The sequence below is a fragment of the Scomber scombrus genome, chromosome 11 (assembly GCF_963691925.1).
Source record: "Scomber scombrus chromosome 11, fScoSco1.1, whole genome shotgun sequence".
Lineage (NCBI taxonomy): Eukaryota > Metazoa > Chordata > Actinopteri > Scombriformes > Scombridae > Scomber > Scomber scombrus.
Genome location: NC_084980.1, coordinates 21,917,240 through 21,935,619, shown reverse-complemented (window position 1 = coordinate 21,935,619; position 18,380 = coordinate 21,917,240). Strand labels below are relative to the sequence as shown.

Below are 18,380 nucleotides of genomic sequence, written 5' to 3'. Positions count from 1 at the left end.
CTCTGCCCTCAGCCAGCATCCAAAAACAAACATCCTCATCACAATTTCCTCAGAGAGCGCAGACAGATATGAGCTGGGCTTGATTTGCCTAGCTGCTCCCCACCCAGGAATGATTGTGGAGTCTGAGGAGGTCCATAAGAAATCGAGTAGGGCTGTTTATATATTCATTACGTGTGCATTCAGCACATATATTCACTGACTTAATTTATTTCATCTGCCACAAAGTGCTGCACAAACCCCCTATGCCCACTCTCTGGAAGTATTCCTCTGCTAGTTGACACCTCTGGAAAGAAGTAAAATAATGACCCACCAGAGATGAAGCAAAACCCCCGTGAAGCTTGTTAGTGACTCCTCTGGTTTCAGTCTGAAATTTAGATTAAGTGGCCTTGGAAGTAAAACCACAAACCAAGACCTGAAGCATATTTGCAATTCCTTAGTGCTGTAATATTGTACTGGAAATATTTTGCACGTTTTTTTAAGGTCTCCACCAAGGTTAAATGCCTTATTTACCATGAAACTGAATAAAGGTTTGGAGCTCTGGGAAAGCTGGATCATTACATGTTGAGTTAGTTAAAAATGTCTTCTTCTTAGGCAAACAAAACTAAAGGAGGACGTATACCCCCTCAGACATGTTCGCTGGAGGGTGGAAAAGCCCATTAAACGTATCTTTCCGGTGGCGGATAAGGGTCGGCTGTTCATGGCCATTTCTGTAACTTTCTAGCAAACATTGACACCCACTTCACGTAGTGATTGGCCGGCTATGCTGAGGTGAGAGAGGAGTCAGGGTTTCATCTTCTCTGTAGCTCTCCTTTTTTATTCATGACAAATTAAAACTCTGACCTGATGATGGCATTAGATGAAAAGTGAAAGGATCATTAAAGTTATTTCAAATAATCTGTATAGGTCATGATTGTCATATGTACCAAATTTCAAGGCATTCATTTAACTCACCTTTTCTCTTTTTTGCTTTATTTGTGATTTAAAGCACTTTGTTACTAGAAAAGTTAACTAGAAATTGTCTTGTTCAATGATTTGATGAGACTAATCCCATCAGATTATGTTTTAGCCAGAACTATTGTGATTTAATATCTGACAGTTGTACATTTGTATTCATGTACTGCTTTGGTTAATGAACAAATACGTCAGATCTTCAACACAAACTGTTCAGCATCAGCAGGCGTTTGCACACTGCTGAGCACCTTCTAGTTTCTCTTTTGATGCTCAGGTAGGTGTAGGCTTAGATTTGAGGAGTTCAGACCATCCCACACGCGTGAACAGTTCTGTCACAGCGTTATCCTCTGAAAGCGCCAAAGTGACAGATGGGATATATCAGAGAGAGATGTAGCAAGCAGACAGAGATGGAGATGAGAGACATGAAACACAGAAAAGAGGGCAGAGGAGTATATGGACAAAACATCTCTCTATTAATTTAATTTTGCATCCAGCCATGTTACATAATTCAATTTTTCTACAAGCCTCGGCAGGTAATACTTTAATATAAAAATAAATCAGTCTAAACCACAAATGGGCTGCAGCGGACAAGCTTTCCGCCTCCACTAATTCAGATGTCCCAGTTATCCAGGCTACTTTCAGATGTTGGCGAAACTAAAAGCAAAATACTAAATGTTTTTCCAAAGAGCAATGAGTGAAGGCTGCATTACATGAGTGCTGGATTCCCAAATGGTGGTTAAATCTATGAAGGATTTTTCTTTTTCACAGTCAGTGTCTGCAAAAAACAAGAGACTTGAGGCTTGTTTTTTTTTATACTGTCAAATTAATGGATAACACATTGTAGTAACGTGGACTTAATGTCTGGATCAAGCAGGTAGCTCCAGGTCTCAAAAGTGAAGCCAATGTGGAACTGCCTTAAACCTGAATTATCTCTAATGGCCAGCAGGGGGTGACTCCAGTGGCTCCAAAAATCAGTCTGGTTGTATCAAAGTCTATGAGAAAATGATCCTACTTCTCACTTGATTTATTACCTCAGTAAACAGTTTCCTAATGAGTTTATGGTCTCAATCACTAGTTTCAAGTCTTTGTAAATACAGCATGATATCCATGGGTAAATTTGCCCGTGGGCGTGGCTACATTGTGATTGAGTTGAGTTGCTACTACGGCAACAACGTTGGTTAGGTAATGTAAACATGGCGTAAACCCAGATTCAAAGAGTGTAGTCGTTGCTGCAGCCGTCACTATTTTGGTGCGTTTTCAGTTCATGAAAATCAATTGTAACATTTTGGTCACCTTAAAAGTCTTGTTCAGCATTTGGTTGTACTAAATGACCCTTGAAGTTGAAGTCGGATGTTCAGTTTTTCTGGTAAGCGCATTTTGTTTGAAAACGTTTTAAGCCTGTTTTTCGCCAGCGAATATTAATGTCAAAACAAGTGTCAAAATGCCAAACTCAACCCTTCAAAACAGGAGTCCTCAAACCACTGTGCTCACTGCCATCTTATCCGTTGTTTTGAATCAGAAATTCTGACTTTGGGCAGTGGAGTGGAGCTGATTAATTTGATTTAGTCCATAATGGACGACTTTGACTTTTTACCTTCATTGTACATTTCTCAAAGGACTGCCACAACAGAGCTCTACAGCACAGAGGATTAAGACACACACAATATCTGTAAGTAGGATGAGTTCATTGTTTGTTTGATTCTACACACAAGATTTGTTGACAGTAAGAAAAATATAGAAAATCTTTAGCTTTATCCTTTAAGGTTAGCGACTATCAACTTATTCATTTACTTTTCTTTTCTTTTACTGTTGTCCACAAATTCCCTGAATGATCCTCTGAATAAACTGAAAGTTAAGAGTTTCTCTGTGCCATAGAGCTCAATTGTTATCTAAAAACTATTAAAAACAAATCAGTGAGGCACACATTTGCACTGGATGGAATTCTGCCTAACTACAACAATAATTCAGACTGCAGCTCAGCCCAGCATTTTTAGGAAATTGCTGAGCCTTTTTAAAAATTAAACCACATATTTTTAAAGATTTATGCCTCCAATGGGGGGCAACACGCTTGGGGCTGAAAGGCACAGACAGACTAGGATCAGAAAGTAATGAGAGATGGATTTAAACCATTGTAGGTTTTTGTCTTTACATAGGATTTGACAAAAATATAGAACCACCAGCCTTATCTTTTAATGCTCAGCTGTGGTGGTTTCTGCTTGTTAACAACATTCTTCATACTTTTAAAATTTTGGTTTACACTAAAGAGAAAAATTTCCATTTCATTATTACATTACACATTAAGAAACAACTGCATTACCTTAACAAAACAGCAGCAGACTGTTCACTATTCAAACATTAATGGGATTATGAGAATAGAAATGATAATTTTTCTGCAGAGAGGAGAGAAATAGAAATGAGGAAGATGGAAGTGAAAAGGTCTGGGATAAGAACATGAAGGGGAGACAAGGGTGACAAAGAGAAAAGGAAAAAAAGGCACCAGCGAAAGGCTCACATTAGCATTTCCCTCGAGCTTATCACCAAGAAACCACTGCAAAATGCTTCAACTTTTCCCCATAGTTTTAAAACTTCTCTGTTACACCTTTTTAAATTAGAAACAGAAAAGCATATATTTATTTTGAACAGATGTTACTTAGTTGTTGATGTTGACCCTTTGGCATCTGTATAGAGACACACAAGGTACAAGTCCACTGTTTAATTCAAATATTTGCACCATTTGAACTGCTCCACTGCTCCGGGTCATAATTACTACGACCGCTAGGTGGTGTCTTTCTCGCAAACGTAACTTTTTACGTCATTACCGGGCAACTGATATTTCAACCTATTGTGTTGTGCTTTTCATGGAAGGACAGTCTTGCACAAATTTAGTAATGGATTTACAAATAACTGGTAGATAACGTGTGTCTCTCCTAAAGCCACATATCAGCAGCGGCAGAGCTGGCTTAGTCAAGTCAAGTCAAGTCAAACTTTATTTATAAAGCACATTTAAAAACAACCTCAGTTGAACCAAAGTGCTGTACAGTTATTAAAATACAATATAATCAGACACAAATATAATAATAAATAAAACAGTAAAGGAATAATAAGAGCTCAATTTAAAAAGAGTAAAAGTAAAGATAAAAATACAATAAAATAAAATAAGAGCCAAGGATTCTCGCCTAGCTGTGGCTGAACGCCAAGGAGAAAAGATGGGTTTTCAGCAGTGTTTTAAAGTGCTCAATAGACTGTGCAGCTCTGACCTGGATAGGTAGGCTGTTCCACAGCTTTGGGGCCGCCACTGAGAAGGCTCTATCCCCACGGGTACAGAGTCTGGACCGAGGTACTGCCAGGAGCAGCTGGTTTGCCGACCTAAGTGCTCTGGACGTACTGTGAGGCTGCACAAGCTCTGCTAAATAAGATGGTGCCAGACCATTTAAACACTTAAAAACAATTAATAAAACCTTGAACTGGATCCTAAAATGAACAGGCAACCAGTGCAATGATGCAAGGACGGGACTGATATGATCACGCCGTTTCTTTCCAGTCAGCAGGCGGGCAGCTGCATTCTGGACAACCTGTAACCGGCGCAGTGCTGACTGGTCGAGACCAACAAGTAAAGAGTTACAGTAGTCTAGGCGTGATGTAATGAAGGTGTGGATAACTTTCTCAAGATCCTTTCTAGGGAGATAAGCCTTTACTTTAGCTACTAGTCTTAGCTGGAAGAAGCTCGTTTTAACAATAGAGCTTATCTGTTTATCGAACCTAAAGTCACTGTCCAAGATAACACCAAGGTTCCTTGCAAAAGGGTGACAGTGAGACTTCAGGGTGCCAATGGCGCTGTTATAACCATCTAGGAGATTTTGTTGGCCGAATAAAATAATCTCAGTTTTATTTTTGTTCATGGAGAGAAAGTTCACTTCCATCCAAGATCTAATGTCATTGAGGCAGTCTAATAAGACCTGGACAGAGGCTTGCTCATTTGTTTTTAAGGGTATATAGATTTGTACATCGTCAGCAAAGCAATGAAATGAGACATTGTGCTTTCTGAATATGGATCCCAATGGCAACATATATATTGAAAAGAGGAGGGGGCCCAAAATAGAGCCCTGAGGCACCCCACAGCTCAGCGGCGAAGTGGCCGAAGAATACTGGCCCAGCTGGACAGAGAAGCTCCTATCTGAGAGATATGACTGAAACCACTTAAGAACAGTACCCTTAATGCCCACACAGGTGTTTAAGCGAGACAGGAGGATGTTGTGATCCACTGTGTCAAAGGCAGCTGTCAGATCCAGAAGGACCAGGACAGCAGATTTACCAGAGTCAACTGTTAAAAGAAGGTCATTTAAAATTCTTAAAAGTGCTGTTTCAGTGCTATGGCGTGACTTAAAACCAGACTGGAACTTCTCTGAAATGCCATTTAGATCAATAAAAGACTGCAGTTGTTCGTTAACCACCTTCTCCAAGACCTTGGAAAGAAAAGGAAGCTTGGAGATAGGCCTAAAGTTGGATAAAACTGTGGGGTCAAGATTATGTTTTTTGATGAGGGGCTGGACCACAGCATGTTTAAAGGCAGCTGGGACACATCCAGACATCAAAGATGAATTTATCAGATCCATAACACAGGGCCCAATAATATGGAAAACGTCCTTAAAAAGACGGGGTGGGATGCTGTCAAGAGGACAGTGAGAAGGCCTGAGGTGCTGGACAATATCAGTTAAAGCTGAAAGAGAGGCTTAGGAAAGAGCATCAGAGGGACACAGGGTTGGCAAGGGGACAAGAACATTTTATTTACAGCAGAAGTGCAGAGTCATTATGCTGAGTCAGGGAGTCTTCAGCCAGTGTTTTCCAAAGTCAGCATGATGGCGAGAAAGAGGACTTGTCCTCTGTGGTGATAAAACTGCTCATACAGGCAGGCTTTACTTTGTTATGTGGACCTCCCTGTTCACACAAACATATTATGTGTAAATGGTTAAGACACTAACTGTACTCTTGCTGAATGTATCACATAGTTAAGCAGTCAATTTTAGTTTCACTTCTACTCCATAATTTAGTTTTTATAACTGTTTCTTGTTGAGAAACACTTTGTAACTTGGGTATGAAATGAAATTATAAAGATTCTGAGAATGAAGCATCTCAGACACCTTTTTATGTGATTTTTATACATTATTGTGCCTGGTTTCCCAGATGAGTGCAGAGCTGTGTCAAAATAGTCTCATTGATTCAACATCGTTTTTGTGGGTGTTCAACCTAAATTAAAACAAATAGACTACTTCTGATTGTTACTCATTCTAATGTAATATAAAAACAGACTATTAAAACACACTCATGAATGATATATTCCATATCTGTCAAGTCTGTTCTGGTAGATGCAACTAAATTCTACACACTGCACCTTTAACTGTTTTGAATAACCCTCATCGCTCTCCAGTAGTGGCAGGCAGCTGATTTCAGTGAAAAACAGAAAACCCACTTTTCGCTACCTGTCAAGCACCAATATCAGTAACTGTGTCTGAGGGCAGACTACTATTAGTCCCACTAATGTCCTGCAGGTAGAGCAGTGGGTGGTTAAAAAGTTAGAGAGATCAGAGGGAGCTGATGTTGATGATTGGAGCATGAAAATAATCGCTCAATACATCAGATACAATCAAATGTTTCAGAGACAATCAGATTAGTGTCCAGGTGGCAGTTGTTATGTGGCATTTTCCACCAATTATCTACATCTCTTGCTGAGAAAAACTTTAGTTTAATTCAACGTGGGGGGTTTGTTTCAATGGAAACTTATCACCTCTAAAACAGGGTCAACAAAAACTGAACATTAAAACCTTGATGAAGGGATGATTTATTGCAAAAATGACATACTAAACTGCATTAATATTAGCTAAGTGCACCTAAATAAATTGATGTGTGCAATAGCTATAAATTGACTGGTACAAGATTAATAGAACATTATGAACTACAAACAGTAGGTAGACATGATTATGTTAGATGCTTTATTTATGAAAAGAAGCTGTCATATCTAATTCTATACTATAACTAATTCTAGTATTGACACAAGTGAGTTTTCATGCAACTTAATAGTCAAACTGGGATTTCAGTAATTACTCATTTTACTTAAGGAATTGAACCCTGTGCACATAATAATCAACATCTTGTTTGAATAGTGCTGAAACAAGCCATGAAACTCAACAGGAGCAAAGTTTTCAGCTGAAACTTTTAAAAGATGGTTTAATTAAGTTTCATTCTGTCGTGTGAAATGAGTGGGACCCTTTGAGAACAGACATCTGTCGTTTCCCCTCCAACGCTTTTTCATCTGAGCTACAGTGTGTAGTTCTCTTTTAAACATGGAGAAACATGTCTGATCCACTGATTGGTACTATTCTGTGTTTCTGCATAGCTTTCCTTTCAGCGTGTGTGTGTGTGTGTGTGTGTGTGTGTGTGTGTGTGTGTGTGTGTGTGAGAGAATGAGGCCAGTTTAACAGCCAGCTGAGCAGTCAGCAGCTGCTCGTTATTATCATCTGTGGCTGGTTTCAGCTCGACCTAATGCAGTAGGCTCCACCAATGTTGCGATGTGTGTGTGTGTGTGTGTGTGTGTGTGTGTTTGAGCTCTACTTCATGTACATACCCATCATGAAGATAACCTTTGGTTTCTTCTGCTCTGTACAATAACCTGTAAGAAATAAATCAGAGTTTGATTTGTGATGCAGAACAACATACATGCAGCATGATATAAACACACACACACACACACACACACACACACACACACACACACACACACACACACACACACACACACACACACACACACACACACACACACACACACACACACACACACACACACACACACACACATAAATAATTTATATTCGTATCTCAGCTCTGTTTACAGGGTGTAGTCTAAATGATTAATTGATTGATAATAAACCACAACTTCTGGGTTGTATTGTAGAACAGCATTCAAACCCACACCAACCTACTGACGTCTATAGTAATGCAACTGAAACAGAGCCTGACTCAACAGTGTGTCCTGTGGCTGACTCCTTATGTTTAGATAATGTTTGAAAGAAACAGAAGCTGTGACCCAGTTTAATTTTTCATGTTAAATAGTGTTTGCACGAGACATTTTGTCTCCATTTCCTACAGCTATGCAAAAGTGAAGCTGAACCATTTCCTTTCTGGGAGCTGCCATCTTGCTTGTATGAGGTCATTTGGAGCCAGGGTCTGTGTAGTAGAGTCGGGCAGCGGGATGACGGCTCATGGGTCACGCCTCCTCAGCTGTCGCACCCCCTGATGTTTTGAGAGCGGCTGTCAAAGCTGTCAGTCATAATGTCACATCCCCTTTTTTATATTCTCAAATGACTAATTAAAAGCAAACTTATGAGAAAAATGAGCACTGGGACAAACATCAGTGTGATATAATTGACCTAAAGTAAAAGAAACAGTCTTTGGAAAAAACTTTTTTGTTGTGTACTTTGATTCTTTAGTTTGTCTCATGTCCCATCTGCTAACATGGAGGGGAGTGGGATTTATAGCCACAGACACCAGGGGGTGAAGAAGATGTTTTGGTTTAATTTTTGGGGAGCTGTCATCCATCTTTATATAAAGTCAATGATTTTGACACTAGAAAATTGTTTTCACATCTGCTGAGGAAACATTTTTCTGTGCTCGTCATAAAACTCAGTTTGACATGTTGACCTATAAACTTAAATTGTGACATCACAACTAGCCTCCAGAGCTCATGATCTCTTACAATGCACCTTTTTTTTTTAGCAAAGTAGTAGACATCTTGTGTCTGTAGATTCAAAACTGGAAATGAACATTATTTGTATGTTCATATATTCTGTTTTTTTATGAGGGAGAAGATGATATTATAAATTTGAATTACATAATTGACCTTTTTTGGAGGAAAAGAGACAAATCATTTTTCAAGGCAGAGTATTTTTATATGTCTTAAAATATCTGGAGGGGAATATTTAAGTAAGCTGTATGTAATGGAACATGAAATATGTGAACAGTTCATACTTTTTGCATGAACATACAGTATTTAAAGAGATTCTATCGCATTTTAATACACTGACACATTGATAGTGTATTAAGTGTAGCGTTTGGTGGCCTCTGACCACACCCACGTTTCGTAGGGGACTTTTGCAGGATAGAGAATGTATTCCATCTTGTAAATGTGGCTGATGCAAATTCGCAGGCCAGTGTTTGTTCTCCTTTTGATGAGACAGGCGTCCTCCTCTCTGTCTGCCTGCTGCACGGCGGCGTTAGTGCAGCGACAGATAGCTGACAAGATAAACATCGGGTCTCACTGGCGACAGTGAATCAACAGATGAGGCCTCGCCCCCCTCCATTACACAATCAATACTGTTGATGCGCGGAGCAGTGCTGATGTAAACACACACAGGCACACACACACACAAACACACAGGACTGCAGGGAGGGGTTCATTCAGGCATCTGGTGAATAACAGTTACATGACATGCATGGCATTTACTGAGATGCAACTATGTGTCTGTGTGTGTGTGTGTGTGTGTGTGTGTGTGTTTGTGTGTGTGTGTGTGTGTGTGTGAGATGAAATGTTGAATGGAGTTTGTGAGTGAAGGCAGAGGAGGATAGAAACGCTGGTTGCTTCCCCTGAAATCAGCAGATATTGTGTAGCCAGCTGTAGTCAATAAAAGTCATTCAGTTTACACCTACACACCATCAGCCACCCCATCAACTCACTTTCTGCGGCTCCTTCAGCATAACAGAGTTCTTCCTCCTCTTCAACCTAGAGAGAGACAGATTAACACACTTATTTCCTTTTTTTTTGCAACTAAAAGTATGTAGACACCTGACTGTTGATTAATCTGCCGGTTTAACGGACCTCTGGGACTCTTCTAAGGACACATCAGGCTGACTCTAGGAGTTTTTTCGTCTATTTAGCCACACAAGAATTAAATAAGCTTAGGCTCACAATTGCTGTTTCAGTTCATCCCAAAACGTGTTAGATGGAGTTGAGGTTAGTGCTCTGTGCAGGCCAGTCAAGTCCTTCAACAACAAACATTGGGAAATAATTTCTCTATGGACCTGGGTTTGTTTACAGCAGCACTGTCAGGTTAAAACAGGAGAAGGTCTTCTCTAGAATTTTATTGTACGCAGTGGCATTAAAGTTTGCCAGAAAAACACAGAAAATACTTTGAGACCAAGACTATTCTCTCTTTCTCAAATATGTTTTCTTTTCTGACTGCTGTGTAAACCCTCAGTGTCCCTGCGGCAAACATGTGGTCCGAGCCTGGAGGGGGACTGAAACTGTCAGCAGCCTCATTCAATGAGTCAGAGTTACAAACACATGTCAGAGTCCAACCAGGGTGGAAAAATATGGCTGAAAAGACATTTTCTTTGGTTTTAAAAGGAAATCTGATTCATTCAATTTAAGTGCCCATCAACTATCTGATGATGCATTTTTCGAGTCTCATTTCAGCAGGTTTCCATGGTTATCCTCCTTAGCTTTGGCCATTTGCATCATTCTGGCACAAATGACCTGCTAATGACTCGACTGTTAGCGTTAAAAAAGAATTGTTACAAGGCACACAAACATTTAGAAGCTTGCATGGATCAAGAAATGAATGATTACAGTAAATTTCCTGATATGTTCGTGTGGATTTTTTTTTGATCCGTTTAGTCTTGCTCAGCCACGCATTCATTTAGTCAGTATTAACTATAATTATTTTTAAAATTACTCAATTAAGGAGGCTCAATCAGTCTTTAAGTATTTTAATTTACCTAATTTAAAGCTCTTATAATAAATATTCTTATATTGACAATAGATCCAATTACTATGTGTGAAATGTAAGGAGTTGCTCTTATTGACTCTCCCAATCCTGCAGTTACTCTCCGCCTTATGTATCAGTTATTGCTATTTTAAATTAAACTAGCACTACAACAAACAATTTGTGACAAAGTGGGTGAAACCCATCAATTGTCATATTTTTTTTACCATCAACACCAGCTATCTTTTTATTTTGACTATACTTGTTAATTGTTTGTTAAACCATTAGTTTACCAGTAATCATATGCTGATGCACACTATCCCGGGTTTGTTTCTGTTTCTGTTTGGTTACAGTTCTCATTCAGCAAACTTTAGGTTAAAGTAAAAAACAGTCAAGTTTAATTATTGTTTATTGGGTTTAGTTCTGAGTTTAATAAGTCATGCATTGTCTTTCTTTGTTACTTATCCACCATGTGCTCAACAAACAAAAGGAAGATCCGCCCAACTAATTCCTGTATTTATACACTGGTTATTAGTGGGTTGGACTAAGTATGGATGAATTTATTTTACTCAGTTAAATGTTTGGTTCGGTATCTTTATGATTCTTGTTTTGGTTTATAAGGATAATGTTGGGAATGATGTGTGGTTAAGTGCCAAGTGGTACAAGGGAGAGGACATCCCTGCAATAGAAATGGTTCAGCCCAATTGAGTGGAGGGCCTATTTAAGGGGAGAGATGTAGGTTTAGTGGGACTCAGAGGATGATGGTGTAGTTGTGTACATGTGTTCATGCCTTAGTTTGTGTATCTTCAGTTAAGCCAGTTCATTCTTGATTGTTTGTATTCTTTTCATTTTTGGACACACATTCTTTTCGTTGTTTCTCCAGACTGAATAAATCAGTTTTTACTTATTCAAACACGAGTCTGTGTCTGCCTGACTACCACCTTTCTTGTTGCTTGAGTTACACATTCTTTTTTTTTTTTTAGCTAGCAGGGCAGTGAAGAGGCAAACAGGAAACAAGGATAGACAGAAATAATAACTCTCTGTGGGTTCATTACTATAAGTGAATACTATAATACAAATTATAATGCAGCTTTAACTTATTTGTGGATTAATTAACCTAATAACTTCTTTGCTCCCTTCATTCTTTTGTAGCCATGATGTGCTTCAAAACCTTGAACAGATATTTTAAGCTGACAAATACTATCATCAAAGATATTATGGAAAACAATCTGATGTATAATAAAATATGCATATTTTTAAGGGTTGTTAAACTTCTGTCAAATTCCTAAAGTACAGCATATCTGAGTATTTCAATCCAAGATCAAAAGAGAAAAGAGTGTCGAGGGAACATAGACAAATAGAACGAAAGTGAGAACTTAACAATATTAATTTGAGAGAATGTGTGACTTGAGGATACAAACGACCAAATGGAGAAACCAAATAATTGTGTTGAGTGCATGAATTCATAATTTGAATGAAAGATTTGCAATTTGTTTTGAGACAATTTGAGGGAATAATTCATAAAATTTGGCTCCTTAACACACTCTGAAGTTAAGTAATGTCTCGCTTCTTCAAATAATTACTAACATAGAGAGGATTTAAAATTAAAATGTGAATAAATCATTTAAAAGGGACACAGAAAATGAGTCATGCGAGCAGCCAGCAGTGTGTGTATGAAGGGAATTTATTGAGTTTTCCACCTAAATGTACAACTTGATAATCCCTCAAACCCTGAGGACTGACAACTGATGAATTTTGTGCTACATAAATTGTGATGTAGCTGCATTGAGCACCTTTCCTGACACCATGCTGCTGTTAAATTATTGGGTAATATGAACCTTTTACATAAAATTGGACATAAAACTAACATTTATCGTCTCTACTGGCCAGAACTCAGTCATGCACCTATCATCCGAACAATACATTATGTGCTTCATTACCTCTATGTTTCATTTAATTTCCCACCAAAATGCAATAGAAAGTGTAAAAATTGAGCATCCGACTTCACATTTGGGAGAAAAACATCTAATGTGCATATAAATGCAGCGTGAGATGACTGCTTAGAGTGGATAGAAATGTACATTGCCATTCTCATTCTCACACTGTAATGAAAACTGTGTTGTTTTGTACTTTATGGAGCCAAAAAGTAGTAGTTTATTTACAAATTATATTAGGTGTTCTGGCAAAAACAATATCAAGGAAAGGGCGTCTGCACACTGAAGAGATAATAGATTTAGTGAGTGCAACTATGATGTTTTGACACTACTTCATCAGATATAGTCAGACCTAGAGGGTTTGTATACAATGTGTGAGTAGATGTGTACGTCAACAGGTACACATAAAATTATTAACAATGTTTACAATACTAAAGTCCTGATATCAGTAACATACCAATCAGAAGGATGCAATCAAATACTTAGCATTTGAACACGAGATATAATAATGGTAAACATGTTAAGACAAAAAGATGTTCAATAAGTGCAAAACAAAAGAAAAAATGTTGTTCTTCTTTACAACAGCTTCTTCCCCCAGACTGTCAGGATCCTGATTGCACTGTGCAGAAACGCTGCACTACACCCCTGCACACACAAACTAACAACCCCCATATCCTCACTCAACAACAGATGCACAAACTACTTAAATCAGAGCTATCCAGTGCCAAACTACAACTACACTTATATATTTTATTTTGCATAAAATGGTAAGCGCTTTAAAGGTGGAGTTAGTGATTCTGGAGAACGATTACTCAATACACTTTTTGTCAAATTCAGTGAATATCTCTTCACGGTCCGCTAGCTGTTTGTTCTGTGTGTGCTGAAACCCAGCGTTCATACACAGCTTTGGCTCTGTGAATGGGAAACAAAGTGGTTCGGACCGAGCTGCTGTCTACACAACAATACAATACAATACAATACACAACAGTCTCACATATACAGCACCTGTTGAATGGGTGGGAGAGGCTGAGGCCAATTCATTTTCTCACTGTTCAGATACACTTTCATTTTATTAAATGTATCAGTCCTTATGTATGTTTTTTATGCTCTGAGTCTGTTTGTGTCGCATTTAGTGAAGCAAATCTGAGCAGGCAGCTGCTTAAATCACGCAAATATGCTGCTGTATATGTGTTTTTAATGTATTTTAACTGTCTCAATTAATCTATAAATACAAATACTCTCTTTTTCTTCCTGTGGAGCTGGCACGCAAACTATTGGTTCAGTAAATTTCTGATGTCAGTCAGCCTGTTGGAGGCAGATGTCCTCTCGGCTCTTCAGGACCTGCAGCTGACAGACGGCTGCTTCTGTGGACAGAGACGCTGAACCGGGGCTGAATGAGAAATAAGGAGACTGCAGAGAGGCGGCGAGTGTGGATGGACTGTTGTGCTCAGGAGATGAAATTTGTTTTTCTGCTTGTGACAAAGTGTGAGAGGATCAGTCTGTGCTCCACCATATTTCTTTTTGGCTGTTGCCTTGTCAATGTGCGTCCATGAATTTGGGGGTGGAGCTTCTGAAGCAGCATAAAGGGAGTATTTGTATGGGTGTTTAGTTCAAATATAAACAATCTTTCTCCTGACTGACTCTACCTCTAATGTGAACAAGTTTTTATTTACTGTTATTTATACATTTCATATTCTGTATTTATTGTGCACAGTTGTCGGTGATGTGTTGTAGAGCTTGTCAGCTGTGTAATTGTCTGCAGATTCAGTAGTACAGTTGACAGTTTAGTACAGCCATTTAGTGATAGCCTCTGCTCTCTGTCATATATGTTACACTGTGGCCCTGGAGGAACATTTCACTCGTCTGTGTTCCTCTATGGATCGACAACAAACACTGGGTTACTAGTGGGAGTCAAGTCAATGTGCTACATGACGAACAGTCCTTATTGAAACAGAACAAGAAGAAAAAGACGAGATGTCAAAAAAGGTCTAAAGAAATCCTTTGTGCTCGTGCCCAAGCATTGACACCGAGTTGCTGTATTTTAAATGTGCAGTTTGAAATGCAGCCGACTGCCAAAACATATCAGAAAACAGCTCGGCATCAAAGCCAATTTAGGTCACAGGCTGCACAGATCACTGCAGAAAAATACCTCAGTTGACATTTCCATCTATTGCTGGCTCTTGACCTCACATTACTCTGCTGCTGACTTTTAATGGTTTATGATACAGACATGTAGCTGTCAACAGAGGGATTAAAGCAAAGCTGCAGCCATGTACAGTAGCAGAACAGTAGAGACGGAGGATTGAAGTGAAGCAGAGCTCTGTTAGTGTTAAATAAATGCCGTCAGTGTGGGGGAGTGCTGGGTGGCAACGACGAGCCAGCTTGGCATGTGGGTACACCAACTGGTCTGATGACTCAGAGAGAGAAAGGGAGAGAAACACATTCACAGCATGTATTGCTTACACGTGACGGAGACAAGACATGTATAAACACACAGAGACACAAACACACACACACACACACACACACACACACACACACACACACACACACACACACACACACACACACACACACACACACACACACAAACACACAAACACACACACACACACACACACACACACACACACACAAATCTGTAAAGATTATTCTTCTATTCCTGACTATGTTTATTTATTGTATTGCTTGACTGCAGCTCTGCGTAGCACTTTTGCACAAGACAAATTTCCCTCAGGACATTAAAGTTGATCTTATCTTATTCCAGCAGCTGATATTGTATATTGGTGATGAGTGACTGTATGTAATACACACAGCAACACACTCAATCATAAAACATGCAGTGCTACAAAAGCATACACCTAACATAACAACATAACACCTAAAGTCTCTCTATTCCTGTTAGCAGCTCAGTGAGGCTGCACTGCACTGACCAGAAAATCTAATAGATGGATGTTAGAGAGACAACTTTGCTGTTTTTTGTTTTTTTTGTATCTTTACCACTAGTGGGGTGGGTGGCATCAGGGGAAAGGCAACATTGATTTCAAATGGGTTTATTCTCTAGTGAGCACAGGGGTGTTCTGGGATTCTCAAGGTAGTCTTCCTCATTTTGTGGCCTGACTGTGGTACTAAAATAAGAGGTTGTTATGCCATTGGGGGCGGAAAACATGGAAAATCTATGTGTACAATGTACTACTTACTATTACTATGCTAGTTCAAGGATAATCACACTGATCCATTGATTCATCATTGCAAGTAAATCCAATATTGCCATAAAGCGGTGCTGCTCATTAAAATGCAACATTGTCCACAAAAGTACAAAGACGTCAAAGAGTTTGCTGCTTTACCTCCACAGTAAAAACAAAATGGTGAAATCTGCATTACTTGACAAATCTCTACTGGCTCACAGTAGAGATTTCAGTGACAGCAGAGATTCACATCCTGAGTCCTGTGTGTGGTTAGGTTTTTAAAAAAAGCACTTGGTGGTTTCAGTTAAACGTCACTGAAAATGTCAATGAAAATGTGCTTCAAGCCACTGCTAACCTCTCTGTGTAAGACCATCCCTGACTTTCCCTGACTGTAAATAAGTGCTGCCAGTACCTAAACATAACCAAAAAAAGTTTAATGATGCTGTCGTTTCTACTGGTGGATATTGTACTGCAAGATCAGATATTTTGGCATTTCATTTATAAGTTCAATATCAACATTTTTGCAACTTGCCAGATACATTTATTAACATTTTCTTACTATGTTGACAGAAAAAGTGCAGTTTCCTTCCAAATTAATTTGCTATATTACATTTTTGTAATATATAAACACACTTTCTAGAAGACGGTCAATCTTAAAGTAATCTTAAAAAAAACACCCACAACTCCCCCTGTTTAGTGAGATTCAGCCTCTCTATCAGGTCGACGTCTGTGGGCCCCTCGCAGTAAAAGGGAGAAATTCCTTTATACCATCATCCACAGCGATCTATACACACACACAGCACAAGGGGGGCGGGTGTGTTTGCCTTGTACATAACAACTCCTATTACTCATACTAGTACAGTGAAAAGCATTGTATTGTTTATATTTCTGGGCTGCATCGTGTTTTCTCTCTCATTATATCTCCATGAGCACTGCTGGGCGGTGCTGTGCAGTAGTTTTATATATCTTATAAAGGATGTTTCCTATGTGCGGATGTTTTGGATTGCTTTTTTCTTCTAAGTGTGTATGTTTCTTTTATTGGGTTTAAGTTTTGTGCACACGCTGCAATCCAATTTTGCTAGATTTAGTGAAACTAAAAGTCAGGGGATTGCAAAAAGCCATTAGGACTAATCCTCTGATGACTATGAATGTCTGGACCATGTCTGGAGCTTCACCTCTACAGATATCTGATGGAGCAGGATGATGAGGTTTTGAGCAGCAGCACAAGGTCCATTTCTTATGATCCTCAACATCAGACTCTTTTGATGAGTCACCTTTGTGATCGAATCAAATGTGTGGTGGCTGTCGCCCTGAACTCATTACTTTCAAACCTCAGGATCCTGATATTGAACTGTCATGTCTGTCAAAATGAGCCTGGAGACCATCTGGTTGGCTGAATAATGCCAGATATCATCATCACTACACAGGGAGCAGCAGCACAATGTCCTGTCTATTTCTGATGTGGTGATGATGAAAGTTTGATATGGACTTTGCTTCTATGTGGTTTTCACTCACTGCAGCAAAGTGTGCCCTTTAGAAAATTAATCAGCAATGATTTTGATCAGAGAAAAATCATTTTAGTATTTGTTTTAAGCAAAATAATCAAATATTCTGAGGTAGCAGTTTCTCAAGTGAGAGAAATTAAAGGTGTCAGTTTCAAACATGATCTGAAACTCAATATCTTTGGATATGGACTGTGGATCAGACTAAACAAGACATTTAAAGATATCATCTTTGACTTTTAGAATTTATAACTATTTTCTGACATTTTACCAACAAAATGATGAATCAAGGAAATAATCAGCAAATTATTTCAGCTCACTGGAGCGTAAATACACTTCTAAACATTTTACCTCTAACAAATCATTAACCTTTGAACAGCACTTATCTCCTACATTCCCCACAATGCCTTTTGACAGAGAATAGCTGTTCCATTAAGATATTATATTATATGTCCGGTAAACATCTAGTTTGACTTTGAGAGACTTTGTTCTGTACTTTTTCCAGATGATATTGTACTCTGTACTCAAGTCATGAGCTATGAGGGGGTGATTGCATGACATGCAGGAAATTAAGCTCTGTTGTGGAGAAACTGTTGTTTTTTTATCAGTAGAATAAAAGTGTATTATAATGCAGAAGTGGTTTAAAAAGTTTTACTAAGAACTTCTTGCCTTTCTTTGCTCTGACTCTTGGTGAGGGTTCAGCTCAGGAATCCATTGTGACTGTTTTGAATCCAATCTGATACAGCTGTTGTTTTTCCATGATGGACCAATCTACAGCTTTTATACTGTTATAATGTCCCTCATTACTGCTCCCTCAAACACAAAAGTCAGGGCCTCAGTTGGTTCTGAATGCACAGTTTTTCCATATCTCCTGTATGCCAACATCGTTCCATGGATTTTGGATTCATGTTGTCATGTTTTTTTTTTCAGATTTGGGCTCGAACATATACAGATGTATTTGAGAAGTTTCCATTTGAGTAAGGAATGAGAAACATAAGTGAAATCCTGATACTGTTTGTTTAGGTAGTCTCCTGAGCCGCTAGCTAACCA

General features: G+C 38.9%; 1 protein-coding gene across 1 annotated transcript in view; it reads right to left on the bottom strand.

Annotated features, from left to right (window-relative positions):
• Nucleotides 1-18,380, bottom strand: part of ak5 (adenylate kinase 5) — an 89,843-nt gene that overhangs the window by 14,066 nt on the left and 57,397 nt on the right. Inside the window, exons 9-10 of the mRNA XM_062428773.1 lie at nt 9,679-9,724; nt 7,571-7,615 (exon numbers count right to left, since the gene is read on the bottom strand). Coding sequence (XP_062284757.1) covers nt 7,571-7,615; nt 9,679-9,724 — 91 coding nt within the window. The remainder of the gene's footprint in view (nt 1-7,570; nt 7,616-9,678; nt 9,725-18,380) is intronic.